Source organism: Phycodurus eques, chromosome 22 (genome assembly GCF_024500275.1).
Source record: "Phycodurus eques isolate BA_2022a chromosome 22, UOR_Pequ_1.1, whole genome shotgun sequence".
Classification (NCBI taxonomy): Eukaryota; Metazoa; Chordata; class Actinopteri; order Syngnathiformes; family Syngnathidae; genus Phycodurus; species Phycodurus eques.
This window is the reverse complement of record NC_084546.1, coordinates 7180161-7204904: the sequence shown is the minus strand read 5'-3', so window position 1 is coordinate 7204904 and position 24744 is coordinate 7180161. Positions and strand designations below refer to the sequence as shown.

Here is a 24744-nt window from a genome sequence, read left to right as displayed (position 1 = left end):
AGGACGACGAGCCGGCGCTTTGACCACAAAAACGCGCTTTTACGAGCACACGCGCGAGGGCGGCTATTGCGTTTCTGTCACTTCTGGTCCCGTCGGACAGCCCGGCCGAGCACATCGACCCAAGTTTCCACCACGAGGTGCGGTCTCCGCTGCTACAGTTTGCAACCGTAAACACCGATCCGGTTTTATTTTTCCGCTGCGGACTGGCGACAGCCACTGCGACGAGCATCATATTTTACCAGTGACCGTGAAGTGAAAACTATGCGGGACGCGCAGCATTTAGCGTTCCTTCGTCAGCGTCGGTTACGAGAATAAACAAGTTCCCAGCTGTTCCTTATCTAACGCTACACAACCCGAAGGGATTACGCGGATTGGATACTTTAGTACAAAAATAGTTTTTTGGGGGAAAAAAAAGCACCGCTTGGCGGAAAGAGGGCCGACGTCAGACTAAGGCATCCGATCATCGAAGAGTTATCAAAACATTTTGGGGTCATTCGGAATACTCGAAAGGTTGATTTAATAGACTGTCCCCGAGCAGCAATTTCAATGAAACCATTTTTTTATTGAGCTGACATCAGAGCAATTCAGATTATTTTCCGTGCAATTACTGCGACAGAAACTCGGGAAATGAAAACATTGCTAGAATAACACGAGTTTCAGCTCATTAAATGTTGAGGGATAAAGTTCCCGCTACATCTGATGCAAGGCTCGCAACAAAGCGTCGTCCAAAAAGCTGACGAAATGAAAGATTAGCCAAGTCTCGAAAGTGTGTGCAATTTCTGTTTCCGACCGTCTTTGTTGCTGATTTAGGCCGCAACGAGTTCACGCTTTTTATCAAGACAATTTAAATAGTAAATTGTTGAACAGATACGGCGGTTTTCGGGCGGTCGCAGCATTTCCGATCGGCGTCACGACAAAGGGGGGGGGGGGGGGGGGGGGGGGGTCGTCGGCGGTGCCGATTTCTGACTCGGCAGTTGGAACGAAATGATGGAAATCCTCATTTAAAGTCCGAGTTGTTGTAGAAAGCCTCAGAAAGCACCGCAATGAAGTAATCCTCCTTTCAATCCGTTCGACGTCCTTTCAATGTCTATTTTCCGCGCAGGAGACATCGCGGGGACGCGGCCTCGCTCGGGGTCGCGATGACGCCGGGGGAGGTCGGTGCCGTCGCTCTGTCGGAGAGCTTTCCCGGAGTCCCTTGCGCCGCCCGCCTCCCCCCGCGGCACGTCTGCGTGCGTGACCGCAAACGTGATGCCTCACAATATAGGAATATGTGGGGAGCGGAAGCCAAAAATCGAATGGAGATGGAGTAAGATCCCCTCCCCGATGTGTCTTTAGTCCCAATAAGAGGAGATGTGGGAAGTCGAAAGTGACCAGAGCAACAACAAGACACGAGCCTGCAGTCAACATGTCATCGCCCATGATTGACGATGGCACCGTCTGGGGCAAACGCGCCGCTTGATTGAAGACGGCTCTCGGAAGAACACTCCGCACCGCATTTCATCGAAAAAAGAAAAATCACAAAAAAGCAGCCAATCAAAAGGAAAGACGTTTGCTTCACGTGCAGGTTGAAAATCACACTGAAACCGATTTAAACACGCTTCTTAAAGCACACCGTCGACGTATTTCAACGCAGAAATACGGACACGTTTGGCAGCAAAGTCAGCGATATCGCGGGGGATTGCCGCAAATGTGTTTTTGAATTTTCTGCTCACAAAATTCGTAAAGCGTTCGTATACAATATCTCAGTTGCACTCATATGATCCTTCAAACGGTATTTTGCGTCTTCAGTCGGCCCCGGAACAAATAGGCGACCCCTCGGGCTTGAATACGTTTCGAGTCAACCGAGCAGTTACGACGACGCCCTACAAAGGACTCGCTAAAAGCTCGACGAGGCAATCAGCCGCGTCAGCTGTCTGACTATTAGCGCTTCGGCGGTTTGCCTTTTTCCGAGCGGCGCGAGACCACGAACCCGGCGGCGCAAAGAGCAGCCGCGAATCGATTCGGTCACGTCAAAGCGGGAATTTGGCGGCACGCGGCCCCCCTCGAGTGCCTCGCGCAACTTGATGTTCTTCTTTTTCATATAGAGCAAATTGGCTGTTACGGCGTCTCGTTTGCGGCGGTTGTCGAGCTTTTTACACTCAGTTCTCCAAGTGCAACCGTCACGACCAACATTGAAACACAGCAGCCTAGTGGGCACGAGGTTCCTTCAAATTGAGAGGTTTTATTCCTCCAAAGTATGTGTAATATTATTTTAAGTGGCCGCGTGTCGAAAAACACACTTCTTTGAGGTGAAATGCAAACGGATTGAAATACAACTGAACTGTGCTCAGGCTGTGATTTGTTTCTCTCGTGCCACACTTGACCGCACCAGCGGGCGCGTATAACACGAGGCCGTCACAGTGGCGCAGCAATCCACTTGCGTGGCGAACAACTGCACGTTTCATATTGAATACAAAAGTGAAGAGAATGACTCGGACAAGAAGCGACGGTTAATTCACACTGACAACGACTGGCTTTACGTAATACCCGACGATGTAGAATCGTACGCAGGGGGTGATGGATGTGTCTGCGTCGCAGTCCAAGTCCCGGTGCTTGTCCGACAAACTCCCCTCCCCCGCGCTTCAGAGCAGCTCCACAGGCACACACAAAAACCAAGGTGTCGGCGGGCCCCGAGGGCGCTGTAAAACGGGACACCGGAGTCCTCGTTGATTTCACACCTCGGAGAAAAAATGTCATAAACAGAGCTCACGTTCCGGAGGTTACAACAGGAAGGGCGTTAGAATTTTTTCTCGTATTTGGCCCCGTATTTTTCTCTTTTGTAATAGCACAATAGCACCCCAGCGCCATTCACGGAGACGGCAAACAAGTAGGAAAGACGATCCATTTGGGGATTTGTCACGTTCAGCGGATCATGTCTTGCGGTCACCGTGAAGTCGCGACCGATACGTACTCGAAATCTGATCTCGGCGAGCTCAACGGTGGGTGACGTCGAAAATCAATAGGGTCCTTACTTTGACAGCGAAGAACAATCCATGACCGTGACGTCTCAAAAGGTGCGACTCGAAACAGGTTTTCCCGTTCGGCCTCGCGCTTGTTTTCGATCGATCTCGGTCAAAAGCGCCATTGACTTTTGACTTTGTTTGAAAGCGATCCATGAAAAGATTGCGACTGAATATCATTCAAAATCAATGCGATTCTTTCAGTTCCTTCAGTTTAAGGAAGATCAACATCGGAACTTTGCGTTTGCTTGACATTCGCCGCCTTGACTTTTGTATCATTCCGAATCAAGGTTTTATTATAAACTGGGAGCGGTCGAAGGCTGGAGTAATTTTGCCTGACTGGAGTCGGTTGGCATTAAGCCTCAGCCTACGGGGGGCACAAGCTCCGGAGCGGCAGAGAAGCATGTTGGAATAATACAGGACATAGGTGTGACAGGCGAATTTAAGGTGGAGGTGGGGCCGCATCAGGGATCAGCCCTGAGCCCCTTCCCGTTTGCAGTGGTGACGGATAGGCTGACAGATGAGGTTAGACTGGAATCCCCGCGGACCACGATGTTTGCAGATGACATTGCGATCTGCAGTGAAAGCAGGGAGCAGCCGGAGGAACAGTTAGGAAGATGGAGGCATGCACCGGAAAGAAGAGGAATGAAGATTGGCCGAAGTAAAACAGAATACATGTGCATGAATGAGGGGGGCGACGGGGGATGAGCGAGGCTACGGGGAGAAGCGACAGCAAGGGTGGAGGACTTGAAATACTTGGGGTCAAGCGTCCAGAACGATGGGGAGTGTGGTCAGGAAGTGAAGAAACGGGTCCAAGCAGGTTGGAACGGGCGGAGGAAGGTGTCAGGTGTGTTATGTGACAGAAGGGTCTCCGCTAGGATGAAGGGCAACGTTTAGAAAACAGCGGGGATGTACGGATTAGAGACAGTGGCACCGAAGAGACAACAGGAAGCAGAGCCGGAGGTGGCGGAAATGAAGATGTTGAGGTTCGCTCTCGGAGTGACCGGGTTGGATAAAATTAGAAACGAGCTCATCGGAGGCACGGCCGAGGAGAGAGCGAGAGAGCCGACTTGGATGGTTCGGACACGTCCAGAGGAGAAATAGTGAGTATATTGGTAGAAGGACGATGAGGATGGAGCTGCCAGGCAAGAGAGCTCGAGGAAGACCAAAGAGAAGGTTGATGGATGTCGTGAGGGAAGACATGGAGGGCAGTTGGTGTTCGAGAGGAGGATGCAGGAGATAGGCTGACACGGAGAAGGACGACGCGCTGTGGCGACCCCGAAGGGGTCAAGCCGAAAGGAAAAGAAGAAGAAGAAGAAGAAGGAGTTGGTTGCCATTCAAAATTGGGGCGGGGGGGGGCACCCAAAGCATCTTCGGGATAACTACATTAAAAGTAGTTATTTCGATGAAAAGTTGTTAAAAGTTAAAAAGTTAGAGGAAAATAGTTCCTTATATGGAAAAGGTAACATATTGAAATGCATCTGCTCGCATGTGGCCAGCTAACCTTTTATTTTGATTTTTGATTTAGTTTTCTCGAAAATAGTCACGGCGGTCCTTTGCTGCCCGAGGTGGAAAAATATATGCCGGAGATGAATTTGAACCTCTTCAAAGCAGCACCAGAGCGTAGGCAGCGGCAGCGGGCGAGGAAGTCACCGTTCAGCGTCCTCGCAACAAGGCGTAGTTATGACGCTGAGAGGGGCGAGCGCACAATATGCCAAGGTCGAGGACAGTCACAGGTTTGTGCGAAAAATAATTGCACCCTCGCATCCCACCTACTTGTGACGTGATTATTATATGTGTGCGGATGCATGCAATTATTAGAAATGTTGGATCTTTCTTTCGAAGCAAGAAATCAAAATAGTTGGGCAACATTTTTTTGCGCCGCAAGATGTAAAAACAAAATCAAATAAAAATCCTTGCTTCCAGCGGATGCAATGCTAATATGCATTCCAAAGGTTTCCATGGCAACCAATGGCAGGATCGGGCGGCTCGGTCCAATTATCATTTGAGGACAACGCTTTTCCTGCAGTATTCACGCGTTTTCTTCTGTGGCGAACGCGCGCTCCTTCGCGACCTATTGTCGCCTCGGTTCGAAAATCACGCCACGGTGAAGAGACTTTCGCTCTCAACGGCGCACAAGCCCATGTGCAAAATCCGGAAGTCCGTTTTCTTCTTGCCTTGCAACCTTACAGCTTTTGTCAAAGTTCAGGAAGGTCTTACGCGAACCCGTTGAGCTCCATAAAAGCCGTTTGACATTGCAGGCTGCAGAAGACGCGCGTTCAATCACTCTGAAAGCCACTCGGGATCGTTTCCAAATGTCTTATCTGAGCAAGTAAAACCGCAGCGATCGCCGATAAGACCCCTCGCACGCTGCGTTCCGCCTTCCATGTGTCATTATTTACGTTCGGAAGAATGTTGTTGCGAAGGGGGGTGGGGGGCAAAGAGCCGAGCAGACGGCGCGACGTCGACGGGCTCACGATCGGGACCGTCCTCGTACGTCTGCGTCCCGGTCGTCGGCTCCATCCAGGAGCTCGCGGCCCGCCGGCCCAAGGGATCCCATCGCCGAATGGATTGCTGCGAAACGATGTCTTTTCCTCCAGGGCTCTCGCCACTGGCAGGCGATCGCCCCAGAGGTCATTTATACGGAAACGCTCGGCCTGCCGTGTTACAGCGGGGAACCCGTTTGGACATGCTTTCTTTTTTTCATGAGGGCAGGCAGCACGGAGGTCGGGCGAGTAAGAAATCGTTTTTTGTTTTTTCCCCCCCCCCTCGCTCGGTGACAAGCTGAAAAGGTTAGCTCGGCTGCAGGCTGGTTCAGGTTCTGATGCTTGATTGAAAATTGCCTCTAATAACAGGTTCTTTGTGACATGACTGCCTGCGGTTTCCCAAAAATAATAATCATAACAATAATAATTCAATAAGCGGATGCTGATGAAAAGTGAGGTCTGACAACGATATACAGTCCCAACAATGTCATGAGATGCAGGACACAAGCTGTATCAACAGTGCGCCCGATCCTCACCGATTAGCATTTTTTGGCGATAATGCCGTAAGATGTCACGAGATGGCGCCAAATCCCCGCCGTATGGGAAAGTCGGACTTGTCGTATCGACTGAAAGAGTACCGTCTTCGTATGAAGGGGAGGAGCTAGGTTTAGCCCGGGTTGTTAGCGGACGCGACCCAGATGCTTTTGCTCTGCTGAGTGTCAATTAAACATCTTAAGCGACAAAAGGGCTGAGGTCTTGTTATTGCTTCGTAACTCCTATTTTTACGGGTTGCTTTTTTCCTCCCCCCCGTTTATTATTTTCGCGATCAAATCATCTCAACGCCATTTCTTTTGAAGGGTAACGTAAGAGCAGTTTGACTTTGTAGCTGGGATCATTGTTTTAGGTGTATTTAGAGTTACCTCGATGACTATATATAGGCCGTTCTTTTTTCGGGGTACGATGGGGGGTCAACCCCAATCAATACTTGTGTTTGCGATCCAAAATGCAAATACGCAGGGAGCTATGATAGCGACAATTGAAGAGAACAGTAACTATTAGTGGAGTATGTTTTAAGTTAAAGGCAAGTCGTCCTGTAATCCGAAGGCAGATGGCATGTTTTGTTTCACGAGGATCTCAAAGAAGTTTAAAGGGAAAAAAAAGAAGTAAGATTGAGTGTTTTGAAGCACATGAAATTCTTGCCTGTCTGTCTTTCCAGATTTTCCTTGCGGTTTCAGTCTGGCCCGCGTGGCTCCCGGACGACCGCAGTGTTTACACGCGTCCCTCCCGATTGACGGACAGAATCGCGGCATTCGTCAAGATGACACAGGTTTGGCGCGCCGCTTTTGTTTCTGTTCTGCCGTCTGGCCTTCGGACAAGCCGGGGGGGGGGGGGGGGGGGGGGGGCGCGCACACACGAGGAGCGAGATCTTTCACGAGCCCGGCACGCTAATTCACTCTCCGACTCGCTCGCGCTATGAAATTTCTTCAAAGCGCTTTTGTTCAAACACACACGCCGCCGCTGTTTTTACAGCAGTCAGAGATTACATCAGGTGAGGATTTCTTTTCCTGCTGTAACTTTATCGGTAATACGATCGCTTTATTAAATCGGGACTGACGCGAACGAAAGCCGCGGCGATATTTACAGCTAGATGCGGGAAAGAATAAAAAGGGTTTTGAATTCCCGTTTTGAAACGGCAAAGTCGGGCGACCCGTTGACCCTTCACGAAGCGACGAGAGGATTCCAACATCAAGTCGGCTTTTGGTTTCATTTGGATTTCCACCACGCCGCTATCGGACAAATGTAGCCTTTTTGCGCAGAGAGCGTTTTAAGAAGCTTTACGGCGATAACGCGGAGATTCCTCGACGGCGCAAACGGCTCGGATCCGGCGCGAGAAGCTGGCGGAGAGGCTTCGTGCTTGTTTCGATGTAAATGTTTTTTGTTTTTTTTAACGTAACCGTCGAGTCGGCAGTCTATCGTCTTCGCGCCCAGGGCCTTCACGATGGGTAACTTAACCTATATTGGCGAGCTGGTCCTCACAGACGGCGGTGGGTCAGAGCGAACCTCGTTCCAGCCAACTTCGACCAGCAAAAAAGCGAGCCGTGCGTAACGATCGGCGTCTTCGATGCAGATTGTTTACACGTTGAATGTTTTGTCAAGTCAATAGATCAAAATTGATCGGGAACCGCTCCGTATCGCGTTTTTCGCACAGCATCGACGGTTCGAATAATCGCGATGCGCCAATGCGCGAGCCTCAGCGATTACGAAGCAGCTGCAAATTCGTCAGAGGAGCCACGCTGGAGTCGATCCGCCCCGCGGGGGTCCGCCACACGCAAACGTGGCAGAGCTCCCGCGACGAAATGGAGCTTCACTGCATAAAGCGAGGGAATCCATCCATCATTTTCGATAGCGCCGGTCCCAGTAGGGGTTTCAGATGAGCCGGAAACTATCCCACTCGACTTCGGACGGGAGGCGGCCGATCGCAGGGGACGACCGTCCGGATTCCCACCTGCGGACAATTTGGAGTCTTCGATGAACGTCGCCGACGTTGAGAAAACCCACGCAAACTCCGCACAGGAAGGCCGGCGCCAAATTTTGAACGCGGAACCTCGGGCTTAATGCGCTTAAAGTGGGAAACTATTACCCTTCATTGTTTTGAGGGACATTTCTGCTCCTGTCGTAGGCGGCCGCGCAACGAGTCATCGACGGACCTAAGCGCCGGATGAAATGTAAAAAGGGACAAACACAAAGGGGCGACCTACCTGACTTGCCCACCCCCGCTCGACCTAAGACGGCCAGTTTCACCTCCGGACTTTTGGCCATGACGGCGAGCTCCGAAATCGACCGTCCGTCTCCCCGTCCGCGCGGGAGAAAACGCCGTCTGCGGAGAAAGTCCAAAGAGCAACGGGTTGAATTCATTTTCGGTTTCGCGTCATTCGTCCGAAACAACGCACGTCGAAGTTGTACTCGTTTTCCGGCTGATCCGTTTGCTGCGGTCGACCCCGAGGCGATCGAGAGGCTTTTATCGTGAGCCACTGCAACATGATGCGGTTCGAACATCAACGCTGCTTCAAAATACTGTAAACGAAAAGAAAGCGTACCCAACAGTTCTCTGAATTTTTTCAGCCCAACTTAAAAGCGAAACACAAGCGAATTGTACTTTGGCTGCGATTCTTTCGCGTACTACTAGAGGGCGCCTGCGTACCGCGCTTTGAGAATCGCTGCTTTACGCCGCTCGTTATTGGTTAAGCGTTCCCGTTTATCCGTAGCGCGTCCTCGGCCGTGGCCCATCGCCAGGTGTAGGTTGACTTTTACGGAATGATTTACCAAATGGAAAATGACCAAACGATTCCCGCGAAAACACCGACGACAAAGCCGAGAGGTGCCGTTGAAGTTCCGGCCGGTTCCCCGAGGGACTCTGCGATCGTCTCCTTATTACGCCGGCACTCCCGCGCCCACACGCGGCGGCCGCGTCCTCCTCTTTCTCGCCGCGGCGGCGGCGGAGCCGACGTCTGCGAACGATCGCCACGATCGGTCGTCGACGCCTCGGGTGCGTGCGGGTGACGCACGGTCACGTCGCGACACCCCCAATGCGACACTCGTCGACTGCTTTACTTGAGCAAAGCTCCTCGTTAGCGTGAATCAGTACGTGAAATAAGACACCTCTGCCGTCCAAATGCTTGCAACCTTGGCAGCTGGATTGTACTGCTGCTAATAGGTTTTCTGCAGCCTTATTAACTTCCCAGACCCTGCCTCCCCCCCCCCCCCCCCCCCCCCACCCCATCTGGCTCCCTCTCTGTGTATTTTACGGCGCCAGGATATTACTGCAGTCAGAGCACAACTCCCACGCAGCAGCAAAGGGGAAACGCCACCGAGCGAGTCGCCTTGCCAACACGGTCATTCCCGTCCGTGTTTTGTCAGTTCCAGCGTCCGAGCGTTTCCTGAGCCGTACGTACACTTACGCCCGCTGAGATCCCCAACGGGGCCTTGCGAGATCCCAACCGGTCCGGTTGCTCATTTACCGGATAAGCTCGTAGAAAGCGGCCCCGACTTTTTCCTCCAGAATATGAATACGCATTTGGAGGAAGAATCCACGCTTGCGGTATAACAAATAAGATTTGCAGAGCTTGGAAGGATGAGCGAATGTTTTCCGAAGAAGTTGATTGAGAGTCCCCTTAAAGTTTATCTCACCACGTGTTTTTCTGCCGACATAAAATCAAGAGTCGGTTCACCCGTCGGCTGCCGGGCGAACAACGAGACGATAATAAACTGCGAGAGCTGCTTTTCATTAGCATTTGTCCGGTTCCGATCCAGAAAATAGGAGGAAAACACTCACAACGTGAAACAGCCCCGTTGTCAGACGCCAAGTAGACGCCCGACATTTTGATGGATTCCAAAGTTAGTGCGCACTTCTATTTGTAGAAGTTAAGGCCAGACAAAAAGTGCAGGTCGCAATTGGACGGTCAGCCAAAATATACATTGTCCTGCGCTCCAACCCTTTGAAATGAATACGGATGAGATGAGAGGTCACGTTACCGAAATAGGAGCCTTAAATTAGTGCGCTGCTTTTTACCCGTCAAAGTGACTCGATGGTTTCGTTTCGGTTGTTGCCCGCGTTTGTCTTTTTTTTTTTTTTCGGGAATCGGGGTGGTGCTGAGGTCGGAGGAGATTACAGAGTGCGCACTTCCAAACCACGGGGAGGAGACCCCAGCTGCAGCGCGTGCTATAGAAAGACGCGCAGCCGACCGCAGGCTCGGGTTCGGCCAGAAAAGCGCCGGGTGAGCCCGAATTCCGCCGAGATGCGCGCGCTTTTATGTAACGGCGAGGGAAGGAGATGATGAGGAGGAGGAGGAGGAGGAGGAGGAGGCAAGGAGTCCGCGGAGATCCGCGCGGAAACGGGACGTTTAACGCAGACCTGCAGACTCTTGAGAGACTGCGGGGTCCGTTGGAAGTCGGGAGTCCGAGGGTTGTTTTGGTGTCCTTAAAAGCAGAAGCGGACCTGCGCGGAAGCCAATTCTTTCCGGCGAACTGACACCGCCGGATGAAGGCGATGAAGCGCCGAGAGCGACGCGAAAGCCCGAGCGAGCCGGGGACTCACCGGTGACGATCTCCGGATGAGCAGGGGAGGAGATGAAGGACACCCAACGAAAGTTGCGTCCGTCCCTCCGGCTGGATGCGCACCGGACGGGCGGAGGGACGACGGACAGCAGCTCGCTCGCCGCTGCGAATTGAAGCTGGCGTGCGGGCGGCCGGCGGTAATATAAGACGGCGAGGCGCTCCGAGTGCCCCTGCGCCGAAACAGTGCGGGCAGCGACCTCTAGCGGAAGCCGTTGGCGACACAGGGGAAACCCACCAGTTCACTAAATATCCATATTTGGGTTAATTTATGCACGATTGTATGATTATCATTTTTTGTCTTTTTTTTGGAGTGGCGGTGGTGTTGTTTCATAACAACTGTTTTGGTCGCTCTGCAAATGCGTCGTTTGACTGTAAAAAAACAAAAACAAAACAAAACCAAAAAAGAAAAGCGGTCGCCGGCGGGACACGGTGAAGCAGTGACGTATTAAAGTGTGAACACGTGACCGTAGTTGACTTGAATGACGATGCGATCAACGTTCCGTGGACGGGATGTTGGTGCAATGCGGTTTTCCGCCACAAGGTGACAGCAGTGTGCGCTTAATCTTTTTCTACCGGGTATTTTCAGCCAATATGTATTAGTTGCAGACAATATTTGCGCACATTAGCATTTTTTGGCCGCCCGGCACAGCCCTATTTTCTTGTCTTCTGTTCTCATTTTGCCATCTCTACTTCCTTCATTCTTTCCTCCCTTCGACCTCAGACCTGCTTCAATGGTTGTTTTTGGTTGGGTTTGTTTTTGGATCTTCCCGACGTCTTTTGTTTCCCCGTCTTTCTTCCTTCGAATCATTCTACCTTTTCGTGCTTCCATTTCGCACGGTTCCTCCCTTTCGGCCGAACCTACTTTTTGCGCCCGGGCGCGGCGCGGCGTGTTTCGGCCGCGTCTCGCCGTCATTGTGCCCGATTTGCTTCCTCGCTCTCGGAGATAAACGGGCGGATCTGCGACGTTCGCCGCCCGGCGCGTCCCTCCCACTCGGTCTGTGCGCTTTTTACGCGCTTTTCCTCCAGAGCCACCCGAGGCGTCCGGCTCGACACCGCGGCCGAGAAGATGCTGCCCCCGCGGCTGTGGGCGTCCGTCTTGTGCCTCCTCTGGGCGGAAGGCTGCCGGTGCCTGGAGGCGACGGGCGGAAGCTTCACCGCGGACGGGGCCGTCCGCCACTTGGTCACCGCTCTCGACGGAGTCTACGTGGCCACGGAGGAGAAGCTGTACCAGCTGAGGCGCGACCTGAGCGTGGTGCGCGCGGTCAACCAGAGGGGCGTCCTGACTGGGGCGGGCGACGCGGCGCAGTTTTCCAGAGTCGCGGAGGAAGATCCGGGCAACGCCACGTTCGGCGTCAACGTGCTGCTGGCCTTCGCGGAGAACGGGACTCTGGTCAGCTGCGGCGTGACCGACGACGAGTGCGGCTACTGCGAGCTGCGCGCTCTGGCCGACGTGTCCGCGGTGCTCCACAGGGAGCGCATCCTGGTGGGGCCCCCCGGGCGCTCCGGCGCGTCCGCGGCCGTCCTGGTGGCCGTCGACGGCGTCGAGCGGGACTTCTACATCCTGACCGCCGTCCGGCAGCGCAAAGGCGAGAGCTCGCGCGGCGTGTGCGCCTCGTCCACCGAGGCCGTGTACCTCCACGACACCGACAACCGGCACGACGGAGGCATCTTCTCCTTCTCCGGCGACAGCTCCAACCCGCTCTTCAAAAGCAGAGGCGACGTGGACTTCGTGGACGCCTTTCAGCTGGGCTCCGCCATTTATCTGCTCGCCAACGTGCTGCCTTCGGAGGCCGGCGGCGGTCGGGTTCGCCTCATATGGCTCCGAGCCAAAACCAAGAAGGCGGACACCTTGAAATCGCTGCGCGGAGCCTCTCTGCTCGTCCCCGGACAGAAGGGCGGCAGACTGGCGGCCTCGTCGGTGGTCTCGGCCGGACCGGCTTCCACGCTGTGGGCGGGCGTGTTCGGCGCGGACGGAGACCCGAGCGCCACCCAGCTGCTCCTGTTCGACGTCACCCCCGATCCCGAGATCCCGGCGGATAAAGACCCGGACTTCTGCAGCGCCGTGACCTGCGGCCGCCGAGACGGGGCGGTCGGTTCCTACGCTCGGACTTGGCCCGGCGCAACGAGCGCGCTGACGGATTTTGTGTGTTTTTTTTTTTTGTTTTTTTTGCAGGCGAAGGAGCTGCAGCCGCTCAAGGTGCTCTACAGGCGCAGCGCCATGACGTCTGTCGCGGCCACGACGCATGGGACCTGGATGGTGTTCTTCGTCGGGACAGAAGACGGCCAGCTCATAAAGGTGAGCGGATGTCAAAAGTCGACACACCCCCCGTTCAAGTGGCAGGTTTTGCCGATATCAAAAACGTGACAGCGAGATAAATGATTGGCGAAACTTTGACGCCTTTAAATTGGGGGGGAAATCAAATGTAGATTGCGCACGTCCTCTTACAAGTGGCCGCCGATCGCAATGCTCCATTTTGAGATCCACTGTACTTATTGACGTATTGTATGTATTAATAGTGAGGTAAAGTATACCTCCGCTCATGACAAATAAAAAAAAAAAATAATAATAAAAAAGGGTTGATATTTCACAGAGGTCACGTGTAACGAAGATTTCATCCAACGTGACGGTGTTTCGCGTGAAAGTTAAAGGAGCGTCGTCACACTTGCAAGATTGCCTCATATGAAGTGAGGAAGCGAAGCGGGCAGGAAGTTCGTGCAGGCTCGACGAAGTCTGAGGCAAAGCGCTTTGTTCCGCCGCGCGTTTTGTTTCGAGACAGCAGCGGATCACGTGACGGCCCGTGGTTCGACCTCAACGGCAGGAAACGCGACCCCGCAAACGGGCCACACGCGCCTGACGTCACGTCAGAGATTAGATCCACGTCGGGCCATTTCAGTCCGACCGGAGAAGCCGCGCGAAACCTCAGAGGCGGTCATAAAGGCGTGCTTGTCGTTTTCAGCTCAGCGTGGACCAAAACCATCGCGGCACGTGTCCCACAGTGCTTTACCGGAGCGCCGACGACCGCAAAGCGTTTCCCGGCATGCGTCTGGACCGAGCGGATGGGAAACACGTGTACGCGGCCTTCGACGACCAGGTCGGTGTCCGGTCGGCGGCGTCCCGACAAACCGCCACGTGTCAAACGATCATCTCGCTCGTCGTCGTCGTCGTACCGCAGGTGCTGCGCGTGCCCGCGTCCACGTGCCGGACGCGCCGAACGCGGGAAGACTGCTGGTCGGCGCAGGATCCGAGCTGCGTGTGGTGTCACTCCAAAAAGAGGTGGGACGCGCCCGCATCCTCTGACGTCTCGGTCCGCCGGACACGATGACGACGACGGTATTTTCTCACCCCAGTTGCACATTCAAGGACGAATGCCAAAACTCCCACTGGTTTTCCTTTCCCGACGATTACCAGAAAAAGAGGATTTCCTACACCGTCCAAAGACACAACAGCGGTCAGGTACCGTGCGGCGCAATCGTGCGCTCGGGCCAGCCTCCGGCGGGATCGATGCAGTCGAGCGAGCGACGGCAGGAGGCTTCATTGGAAACGCTACGGGATATTTGACCGAAAGCGCTTTAGCGGGTTCGGTCGCGGAATAAGTAAGGGATTCATTTTGGAGGATTTTTGGAAATCGGGCGTATCGGCAGACGTACGCAGGTTAAAAAAAATGGACTTTATTTTATAACGCATCTTAATGATATATTTTCCCAGCGGAGGAGCGTTTACGACATAATGGAGAGATTAGATCTTAAATAATGACATACAAGAAAGAACGGAGGTCACGCTTTTATTTTATACCGCATTTATTCCACCGGAGGCCGGCCGCACCGCGGCGGTAAAACGGGCCCGCGGTCCGTTGGCCTACTTGACCCCAGGCACCCCGGTCTGCTTCAGATCAGGTTGGACGTCCGCACGCACGTGAGCGCGGATCAGAACGCGAGGGACACCTTCGCCTGTCAGTTCTCCAGACGTTCCGGCGAGCTCTGCAGCAGGGAAGGCCCTTTCCCGACGTTCCCGCAATGCACTTGCGTCCTGTTAAACGGCACGCTTTCAGCCGAAGGTTAGCGGACCGACGCCGTTTTAACGGAAACGCGCCACCTGACGCGGGACCGGCGTAGTAACCCGGGTATCAATCACCTCCCGGCGACGCACAGGAACGAGCGCGGCGGTCAAAGTCCGACTGGGGCCGACGGTTTTTACGGAAAGAATAAAGCTGACGACGTGCTCCGACATCAGGGGCTCGCCTACCGCCGCTCTGTGAGTCCCGTAACGCCGACGGAGGGAGACGTTACGCCAAAACGGACCGCGGGGCCTCGCAAGGGCTCAACCTCCGACGCGCGTTTTCTACTCAGGTGCCGGAGATGCGTCGAGACGGGATGCGGCTGGAGCGAAGACGGCTGTTCCTGGGCCACCGCGGGAGCGACGAATGTAAATACCGAACCGTCGCTCGTTCAGTGATATCGGCACGATATACCCGTATCCGCACGGCGAACACCCTCTTTGCGGGTCTTCCGACAGGACGGGGTCTGCGAGACGACGACGACGCGGCCGACGAACGTTTCGGTGAGTCGGGGCCGTCCGAAGTCGGCTTCCGATACGAGTGTCCGGCGGAAGGCGCGAGCGAAACGTAACGATCCGTACATTTCCGCTCAGAAGCCGGAGATCTACTCCATCAGTCCCGGCGCGGTGTCTTTCTACGGTCACAACCGCGCCGTTTTGTTGGGCTCGAACCTGGGTCACGTGACCGGAGTGAGGATCCAGATCGACGAGGACTGCGCGCCGAGAGAGTGAGTACGGAGGAGCCGCGGGTACGTCGCCGGCACGCCGTTCGGGCGGAGCGCGGCACGGTATTTACGGCGTGGGTAAAAAGCGATAACGTCGCGACCCCGTGTCTCAGGTCTCCCGTGTGGAACAACACCGGCGTAAGCCTGGAGTTCCACATTCCCGCCATCCGAGGCAAAGGAACGGTCCGCGCGTGCGCCGTCCTCCCGGACGGCGGCTGCCACGGCGACGCCGCGATCGCGTACACGTCGGCGCCGTCCTGCGCCGCCGTGACGCCGAGCAGCACCTGGAGCAGGTACCGGTCCCTTTCGACCCTCACGCGATTGTTTTTCATCCGTCGTGTCAGAATCCCGACCCTACGCTATCGCACGCCCGCGCTCCACTATTTGACCCGAGCGTGTCGATCTCGGAGCTTGTTAGCGATTTCTAGACCGGGAGCAGAAAAAAATGAAATCTATTGCAACGCTGACCGGAAGCCGGCGTAAAGACTTTAGGATGGGAGTAATCCGCGCCGAGCCGGAGCATTCCGAATGAGCCGCGGCTGTTTCATGCTCTTTTTAGGGAGGACCATGACAATAGCACGGATGAGCTTCTCCCGGTCTGCTCGACGCACGCGAGCCTTCACTCCGGATACGTTTTAGGAATCGACCGCCGAAAGTCACGTCAGAATCTTATCAGAACACCGAGGTTTCGAGGTTATTGCCGAAAAGAATGATCTCAGTTGTGTTGCGGTTTAATTGAAGAACATTTGGTCCAATCCGGTTATTTATCCGATTTAGACTGCGACACAACACCTCAATCGAACCGTAGGCATCTGGAGACACTGCTAGATATAACTGCGTGTCATCTGCATAGCTAAAATGAAAGTTGTGAAGAGTTTGACCCAAGGGTAGCATACAGAGGGTGAACAGGAGGGTTTCAAGTACTGACCCGTAGGTCATCGCCATCCGATGATTGCCATCCGATATATCACGATCTACCGGATCAAAAGCCGTACCGAGGTCCAACGAGACCAGGATGGACACCTTTCCCGAGTCAGCGTTCAACCTTATATCATTTAAAAGGTCCGTTGGAGTGGAAGAAATGGCCGAGTCGATTAAAAATAAGGGAGACTTGAGACGGGTCTATAGCTCGCTAACGCGGAAGCGTCCGGCGTTGTATTTGTTTAGCGGAGGCTTAACGGCGGCTACTTTAAGAGCTTTAGGACACTCGCCTGACTGAAGCGAGCGATTGATTATTTGCCGCAAATCAGCGAGCACAGACTCGGCAATAGCCCTTGAAAAAGTCAGACGGTATTGAGTCGAGACAGCTCGTTGACGGTTTGTTTTCTCTCCATTGTTTTGGTCGACTGTATGAAATTGTGACATGGTCACTGAGTTTTTCCAGGGTGTCTTCAGACGTAGTATCATTTCACCATCCTTAGAGATGAGCAGGTCTAAGATGTGAATATGTTGAGAGAGGTCAAATGCTGTCTAGTGGAGCAGAGAGTTGTTTTGATTTTTCTGACAAAATAGTCCAGCTAACTGACAGCAGTTGTGAAAAGTCCTCCATGATGATTCTAAATGATGACAACAATCACTTTTTTTCACTCCAAAAATGGAGATATTTGGAAGAGCTAAAATCACACAGTATAATTTCGTTACACTGAAATAACGGTTCGAAATGTCCAACATGTCGTCGGGACGGGACGGGGCATCAGAAAATGGCAAGATTCTTATGCAAGTAACAAGCATGCGGTGGGATAAGTCACCCGCTTCTCAAAAGCGATGTCTTTCACCATCCAACTCCTTCCTTTTTTCAGAGGCCACATCCGAAAGGGGCCCTTTTGAGGCGCGCGGCCCCGTCGACGGAAACGACGTACTGCACATTGACGTACTGTACAGTCGCGCCGTACGGGTGTCGCAGACCCCGCGCGACCGTCGCGTCTTTGACGGAAACGAAAGTGGCGACGGTCGCGCGGAGTTCCCGAAGCTACGTCATCTCTTTTGTTTCTTTGAAACGTAGCGCGACTATTGACTCGAGGCCGTTGTGTGCCGTACAGCGGCAAGAGGACGATCACGCTGGCGGGGTCCAACCTGGACGCGGTGGACGGCGTCTCGCACGGTCACGCCCTACAGGAAGTCAGCCTCCCCGCCGACAGAAGTTTCCGAGTGAGCGCACATTCACGCACGCTTTGCCGCGTTAGTCGCGACGAACGGGATCGCGACGCGGTCATCGATCCCGTCGTCGTTGCCGGAAATCGCCGTGTCGGAACGACACTTTTGTCAGACGCCACGCCGTTTTTGGTCGTCTGCGTCAGTATTGTCACAATACGGCTTTTAAGGCAACACGAGAAAGTGATTATGGGTCATCTGGAGTTGTGGAAATGCGAATGTGTTTTTGTCGGGCTCACAGAATCTGACTTACCAGACGCCCGCAGCCGCGAGTACTCGCAGTGTTTTCAGCAGCGACATTTATCTGAAAGTGGCCAACGAAACGCTGGCCTGCTGGCAGTCCATCGCCTACCATCCCGATCCTCAGTTCACCGGCTTCACCGCCACGAGGAGAGGGGACGACGTCCGCGTCGCCGTACAGGTGCGGGTTGTTTTCGGACACGCGGATTTTGGAACGTCCGGCATTCGGCCGCTTATCGTATTGCAGAAAAGCGCGGATCGCCTGGAGATGACCGTAAAAGAGGTGTCGGCGTCGGGCGTCTACGGGGGCGAGGAGTACCCCTGCGTCACGGAGGCCAAAGACGCGGGCGACAGCGCCGACTTCTTCGTCTGCAAAATCCGAAGCGCGCCCGATGTCAATTTTCGTCAGTTAAAGGTAAACGCGGAAGGCGTAAAAGCGGGCGCGTTTACCGCGGAACGTCACCTGACCGGTACGGTTTCCCCCCCCCCCCCCCCCCCCCCCCCCCTCAGGTTTTCTACGGCGATAAGACGGTCACGCTGCGGAATACGTCTCACCCGTTCGCTCTGATGTGGCTGGTCGTTTTGGCGATCCCCTGCATCGTCGTCGGTCGGTCGCCGCGAAGCTCAGTTTTCACGAGTGAGTAATGTGGGAATATTGAACGAGGTGGGCTTTTTTGTGTGTGTTTTATTCGGACACGTCGAAGCGGTGGCGCTGATTTACCGTCGCCAACAAAAGCAGCTGACGGTGAAGATGAATAAGCGCATGGAAAACCTGGAGCTGGACATCAGGAACGACATCAGACAAGGTGCGTCGAACCGAATCGTGAGGGTGGATACTTTATTTTTCAGTTTATCGGACCGCGTCAGAGGCAGCGGAGTAAAAGCGGCCGTTTTGAAGGGTAGCCGTCGCTAACGCCTACCCGCCTCGACGTACGCGGGAATACACGCGAGGAGCGTTTTGCGAAAACAATCCCATTCCAATTCTCCGGCAGGTTTTGTGGACATGCAGACGGAAAAGGCGAACCTGTTGGAAAAGGTGGGCCCGATTCCGTTCCTAGACTACAAGGACTTCGCCTGCAGGATATTTTTCCCCGAGGTAAACGGAAGCGGACGACGCACAGGAACGCGCACGCGTAATGCGAAACGTCCGACTTTGCAGAACGAAGCTTTGACGGCGTCGTGTACGGCGGAGGCGCGGGGTCGTCCGAAAGAGAGCGTCCCGGCCTTGTCCGAGCTGATCCGGGACCGGCGCTTCCTTACGTGCGCGGTGCACGCGGCGGAGGAGCAGAAGAGTTTCACCGTCAAAGACAAGTAGGCGCGAGCTCTCCTTCGGCCGGGTCCGGAGTTCCGACCGTGACCTCGTCCTTCCCCCAGGTGCGCGATGGCGTCTCTGCTGACCGTGGCGCTCCACGGCGACTTGTCGTATCTGACGGAGACGACGGAGGAGCTGCTGAAGGATTTGATGCGGAAAAACAGCACGGCTCAAGCCAAAATGCTGCTGCGGCGGACGGAGTCCGTAGTGGAGAAGCTCCTCACCAACTGGATGTCCATCTGCCTCTACGGCTTCTTGAAGGTGCGCGGCGCTCGCGCGGGTTCGGTTGGAGAGACCTTGTTTATCGCGTAGCCGCAGTTTCCACGTAAGCGTAACGGTTTGCGCGGGTCCCTCCGCCGAACAGAAGCGAGGAGTTAACGTCGGAGTAGACGACGGACTCGAGATCGCGCCGGTCGTCACCGGAGTCGGTTGTTTTTGTCCGAGCGGCGCACTTTGACGATCGGTGTCTCGCCTACAGGAGAGCGTGGGCCAGCACTTGTTCCTGCTGGCGAGCGCCCTCACGCAGCAGATCGCCCGGGGCCCGGTGGACCGCGTGACGGGCAAAGCTCTGTACACGCTCAGCGAGGACTGGCTGCTGTGGCAGGCGCAGGACTTCACCTCTCTGGTACAAAGGCGCTCGGAGCGAATGCTTGGAATCGTGCGAAACTGTCAGATAACTGCAGCGCATATTGTGTCATTTGTCCACGATCTAAAACGCAGGTTAATTTTGCGTGTAAACGCAAAAACAAGATTCACCTCATGTGTACGGAGGTTGATCAGTTACAAAGTCACCGCCGTTGACTTACGGAAAAAGTATTTCTTCACCGACAGAGAAGGAAGTCGGCAAAGAGAAGTGCAACTGCGGTCTGGTGACGGCGTGTCAGTGAGGCGGTCTAGAAAAAGTGTCCAATTTGCAGAACAATGTCACTTGTGCATATAAAGCGAGTGTAGTTTGGATTTGATACTTTAGCAACGCCTCCGTCGTGGGTGGAAATATTGAGCGTTCGCCGTGAAGCGCTAGCAGCTTCCGCTTTCGAGTCTCGTCTAAGAGAGCGGCCGAGTGGTTGACTTCGCTTCCTCTCATTTGAGGCGCTAACCTCGAGATGAGATTTGGAAGGATTTGTCAACGGCCACCAAACCCGCCCTATATACGTGACAGCTACTGCGGTAGCGTCAGTAGCGGTCACGTAAATGCCAGTGTCTCGGGAGTAGAGTTTTTGTATACTCGGTGTTTTTGACATGTTTTTGGGTGTTTTTTTTGTATTATGAACAAAAAAACGTGAGGCATTTTTGGTCAAAACAAAAATACCTTATTTTTTTTCTCCAAAATACTTAAATAAGCCCGGTAAATGTTTTCAAAGGCCCGCTCGCACCCTCTCGGCCGCGGCTCAGTCGGTAAAGTCGGTTGTCCGGCGACCCGAGGGTCGAGGGTTCAAATCCCGACTTTCACTGTCTGCTGTCAAAGTGCGCGGTGGTCTTTAAAGTGATGTGTGCTATTTATTTTTTACCTGCCCCCCGCCCCCAAAATGCCTTAATATACGTTTGTTGACAAAAACACCTTCATGTCAAATTGTTGAATATTTCTGTTCAGAGGCTGAAGGCGTTGTTTGCGGCGGGCGGCGGCGGCGAGGTGAGCGAGCCCCTGGAGGCGGTGGCCCTCACCTGTGACACGGTGGAGCAGGCCAAGGAGAAAATCCTTCGCACCTTCGAGGCCAAGTTCGGCTTCCCTTACAACAGGCCGCCAATGAGCGTTTCAATCGGTGAGAGCCAATCGCGATCATGCAAAGAGGTACAATATGTGAGGACAGGCGGCGTGGGCAAGCGCAGTCGCTCGTGTCAGTAGGCGACGCGGTGAAGCATCGGTAAATAGACGGGTGGGGAAAGTTGGCCGGGTCGGTCGTCGGGTTGCAGGGTAAGTCACGGTCCAAAAAAGCCTTTCACACCCCCCCCCCCCCCCCCCCCAACCGCAGAGTTGGAGAGGGACGGAGCCTTCGTCGCCCTGGAAGAGGTCGACGCAAGCTCCGAAGCCGTCGGGGAGGTGACCATGCTCAACACGCTCGAGCACTACAAGGTGACCGTCACACATACGCGACGTTATTTATTGTACGTTATGTATTTATTTTTGAACGAGAGGGAGCGTTCACGGTCTGCTCTTGTTTTTTTTGGCGCGCGCTGCAGGTTCCAGACGGCGCTACGATCAAGGTGCTTTCCAGAAAGGATCCTTCCGCGAGTTGGAAGGGTGAGCCGACGGGTGGAACGTCGCCGGACTCGGCACGAAGTCAAACGGCCGCCGCCCGCGACGGGCTCGGAAGTCACATTTGTATCGGTCGTCAGATATCATTTCGAATACGACATCGCAGAAGTCGCGTGAGAGTTTGTGGTGTTCGGCACTTGATAACTATAGCACAGGACGGTGGGACATTTTGTTAAGGGGGGGCCTTGATTGTCATGTAGTATTAGCGCAAGTAATTCCATAATATTCAATGAGGTTTTGTCATATTTAAGAGGACACCCGCAGACGGGAGTCCAATTTTTGTGAGGCTGCGCGGAAGATCCATTTTCTTTCACGTTTTCCTTCCAGACAACGGGGACACGTCGGGGAAATACTTCCACTTGGTAAGCGGCCGGTCGCGACGTGACGCGCGGCGTCGTCCTTTCGGCGAGGCAATGACGTCGTCGCGCGTCCCCGCAGATCGATCCCGACGTAGACGAGAACAGGGGGAAGAATCCGGAGAGGAAGAAGTTGAAGCTGAAGGAGGTGCACCTCACCAAACTGCTTTCTACCAAGGTGCAAGTGTGTTTCCTGAAAGTCGGCGCACTCGTCGCGGGTCGACCACAGGAAATCACAGCCTCCTGCGCGTGTTTCATAAGGTGGCCGTGCATTCGTTTGTGGAGAACTTGTTCGGGTCCGTGTGGGGGCCGTCAAACCGCAGAGCGCCGCTGGCCGTCAAATACTTTTTTGACTTCCTGGACCGTCAAGCGGACGAGATGAAGATCTCGGATCCGGACGTGCTGCATATTTGGAAGACGAATAGGTAATTTGGTGTTTTTGGGCTGACAGTTTTGAAGACGTTTCCTTGAAATGATTTTGAATGCATTAACGATATTGTAAATGGAAATGCAAATTTGTATTTTTTCATTTGAACGATACATACGGTAGGCAAAGCCAAAACGCAACGGTAAGGTGTTGTCCTCGTCACGTGTAAAGTGGGAGAATTTCGAACGCTCTCTTCCGGTCGCCGGTGACCGCGTGACTGGCGCCGGAAGGGGGCGGAGCGAGAGCGCGAGAGAGCGAGAGCGATCGCACCTGCGGGAGGCGTGGCGAGGACTATTTAGCAGGCGTTCTTGCAGAGGCACAGAAGCAGTCGGCCCGGAGGCCGCCCGGGGTGCGGAACCAAGGTGCCGCCCGGTAAGCTAGCTAAACTCACGTCGGCGTGTGTTTTGTTTCCTCCGCAGTTTCCCTCTGCGCTTCTGGGTGAACATCCTGAAGAATCCACAGTTCGTCTTCGACCTGGACAAAAGCGCCCACCTGGACGGCTGCTTGTCCGTCACCGCTCAGGCCTTCATGGATTCCTTCTCCCTCAGCGACACGCAGCTGGGGAAGGTAGCGGCGTGGACGCCCGCCGCCGCCGCCGCCGTTCGGGCTGTGCGCCGTAACCGTTTGGACTTGTTTTGTTGTTTGCCCCCTCCTAGCACGCGCCGACCAACAAGCTGCTGTACGCCAAAGACGTTCCCAAGTACAAGGAGGAGGCCAAGGATTACTTCCGGCGCATCCGGGAGCAGCAGCCGATCAGCCGCTCGGACTTCTACAAGTTCCTGGACGAGGAGTCGAAGGTGAGCGGCCGCACCGAGTCGAGGAGGGGGACGTGGTCGCGGTCAACACGCCTCGTGTGCGCCTTTTCCCTTCAGAAGCACCAGAACGATTTCAACGAAGCGGCCGCCCTCGAGGAGCTCGGCAGGATGATTCGGAGATACGTCCCGCAGGTCGGCGCACGCTGTCGTCGCGAAGTTCCAACTCGACGACGCTCACCCGTGTGCAATGTGTTTTCTTCCCCTGCAGATCTGCGAGAAACTGGAGCAGACCGGCGCCCCCGCCCAGTTGCGTGAGCAACTGCGCCGCGTGCAGGAGACGTCGGACGGCGCGAGGAAGAGCCGCGGCGCCGCCGCAGACGCCTTTTGACTCATTGAGTGTGGTGTAGTTTGTGTGAGGGCGTTGGCGTGGGACTTTGCCGACGTGAATAAATGCAATGGTTTGAACTGGACTTCACGCAGTCTCGTGTTTCAGTGCGATCGGGTTGATCACCTGCTTGTTTTTCTTAATTCCCCCCTTGCAGCCGGTCCAGCCTCCGCTTGACTGCTTCGGGACTGGGTTGACTCGAGTTCACCTGACCCGTGTTACTCCAGGAGCTAAATTTGGTTTTTTCTGTCAACAGTGGCCTCTGAGGAGCAGGCGCCGGTCAGTGAGATGAACAAGACCCAGAGAGACTTCCTGCAGGGGTCAGTGCAAGATTGAACTTGACAAAGATGGAAAGGTGCGTTATTTTTTTTATTTTTTTCTGCAGGTGAACTGCAAAGTGGCTGCAGCCTCCGTTTTGAAGAAGGCGCGCAAGAGCCAGTGGGCCTCGGGAACCGGCGCCAAAGTTGTCACGAGCTGAAAAGAACCTAGAAGCGACCAGAGGTGCAAGTGGCACGTGTACCCGAGCTGACATATTGTCAAGTTGCTTTGCCAATTCATTGTTGGTACGATTTGTATTTAAATTTTTTGCAGGCTCCGGCTTTTCCTGGTGCAGAGGACTGCTGCTCTTGAGAGGAGGACCCAGAAGTGGAAGTTTACTCGAGTCTTGTTTCATTAAGTCATGCAATGCTGTGGTTGTTGCCATTGTTTTTGTTTTTTCACAGGCTGTGGAGTTTTTCTGTTGACTGCTGCTGAAATGGTAAGTTTTATTGAAAGTAGATTGAGCAGGTTGTCAATGTATGACTGCAATTTGTTTTTTTTTTGCAGGCTCTGGGTTTGGTGGTATGCTGTTGTCGCCTCTTGGGAATTGAAAATCAGTTCTACGAGTTGTCTTGCGAAGTACCCTTCCCACTAAAGGTAATCAGTTATGGAAAAGTTGTCACTCAATGCAATTTTGTTTTGAATCCCATTTTCTGTGCAGGCTCTGAATCTTTTGGGGGAGGACTCGTTCCAAGTAAGTGTAAAAGCACAATCGTACAGATTGCATCGGAACCTTTGAACGCATTTAATTGTTTTTTTTTGTTTTTTTTCCCCTCAAGATGGCTGTTGCCGGAAAGGACCCGTCACAATGCTCAGATGACACCTGGCAGGACTTAATTTGGACAATTGAATGGATCTTTTTGGCAGTATGGAAAAAGACTCCCAGCTTGGAAGTGGATTTGTTTTTATTTTTTTGCCAAGGAGGTGTGGAGACAGTTGATGGTGAGTCAAAGAACATTCCCCAATGGATTGGAGTGTGTTGTTCACTAATGGCTTTATTTTTTTTCCTTTTGCAGGTCAACGTGCTGTCGTTTGCCCAACGGTCCTCCAACGCCGAAGACTCTTGCTGTACGGGTGAGTAAATGACATGGTTGCAAAGCGCATCCTTGTCATTTACGCTCATGTATTTGTTTGGTTTTTTTTAATAAAGCTTTTTGGAAAAAAGCA

The 24744-nt window shown here is 53.9% G+C and overlaps 3 protein-coding genes across 12 annotated transcripts in view; 2 read left to right on the top strand and 1 right to left on the bottom strand.

Annotated features, from left to right (window-relative positions):
- Positions 1 to 6877, top strand: part of LOC133397015 (synapsin-3-like) — a 77528-nt gene extending 70651 nt beyond the window's left edge. Inside the window, exon 15 of the mRNA XM_061667397.1 lies at positions 6702 to 6877. Within this exon, the coding sequence (XP_061523381.1) occupies positions 6702 to 6777 (76 nt within the window). The 3' untranslated portion in view covers positions 6778 to 6877. The remainder of the gene's footprint in view (positions 1 to 6701) is intronic.
- The window catches only part of rerg (RAS-like, estrogen-regulated, growth inhibitor), a 16985-nt gene extending 4928 nt beyond the window's left edge, over positions 1 to 12057 (bottom strand). Inside the window, exons 1-2 of one of the 3 annotated variants that reach the window (XM_061667403.1) lie at positions 10581 to 12057; positions 8245 to 8363 (exon numbers count right to left, since the gene is read on the bottom strand). In XM_061667403.1, coding sequence (XP_061523387.1) covers positions 8245 to 8305 — 61 coding nt within the window. In that variant the 5' untranslated portion in view covers positions 8306 to 8363; positions 10581 to 12057. Of the gene's footprint in view, positions 1 to 8244; positions 8584 to 10580 lie in introns of those variants that run through there. The other 2 variants (XM_061667402.1, XM_061667401.1) reach the window with 2 other exon arrangements.
- Positions 6789 to 24744, top strand: plxnc1 (plexin C1). 8 transcript variants are annotated; one of them, XM_061667389.1, is made up of 36 exons: positions 10349 to 12689; positions 12774 to 12896; positions 13558 to 13692; positions 13774 to 13874; positions 13949 to 14054; positions 14490 to 14655; positions 14750 to 14852; positions 14948 to 15023; positions 15114 to 15158; positions 15249 to 15382; positions 15493 to 15672; positions 17419 to 17527; positions 17772 to 17951; positions 18018 to 18185; positions 18281 to 18377; positions 18475 to 18576; positions 18763 to 18866; positions 18930 to 19081; positions 19145 to 19343; positions 19561 to 19707; positions 20674 to 20842; positions 21053 to 21153; positions 21261 to 21402; positions 21664 to 21698; positions 21775 to 21870; positions 21954 to 22117; positions 22539 to 22686; positions 22776 to 22916; positions 22992 to 23066; positions 23143 to 23579; positions 23645 to 23760; positions 23851 to 24016; positions 24085 to 24174; positions 24239 to 24271; positions 24357 to 24519; positions 24594 to 24744. In XM_061667389.1, the coding sequence occupies exons 1-30, from the start codon at positions 11667 to 11669 to the stop codon at positions 23260 to 23262; spliced, it is 4641 nt and encodes a 1546-aa protein (XP_061523373.1). In that variant the 5' UTR covers positions 10349 to 11666; the 3' UTR covers positions 23263 to 23579; positions 23645 to 23760; positions 23851 to 24016; positions 24085 to 24174; positions 24239 to 24271; positions 24357 to 24519; positions 24594 to 24744. The 8 variants fall into 8 exon arrangements, with proteins under 8 accessions (XP_061523378.1, XP_061523377.1, XP_061523373.1 ...); XM_061667391.1 differs by having other exon boundaries at positions 10350 to 12689; positions 21261 to 21321; XM_061667394.1 differs by lacking the exon at positions 10349 to 12689 and adding an exon at positions 6789 to 6812 and having other exon boundaries at positions 18763 to 19081.

Excerpts from the sequence above, each read along its gene's own strand:
- plxnc1 (XM_061667386.1), top strand. The coding sequence starts at position 11,667 with ATGCTGCCCCCGCGGCTGTGGGCGTCCGTCTTGTGCCTCCTCTGGGCG. Across the intron at positions 19,708-20,673 it reads CGCAGGACTTCACCTCTCTG|AGGCTGAAGGCGTTGTTTGC; the intron begins GTACAAAGGCGC and ends ATTTCTGTTCAG. Across the intron at positions 21,871-21,953 it reads CCAAACTGCTTTCTACCAAG|GTGGCCGTGCATTCGTTTGT; the intron begins GTGCAAGTGTGT and ends GTGTTTCATAAG.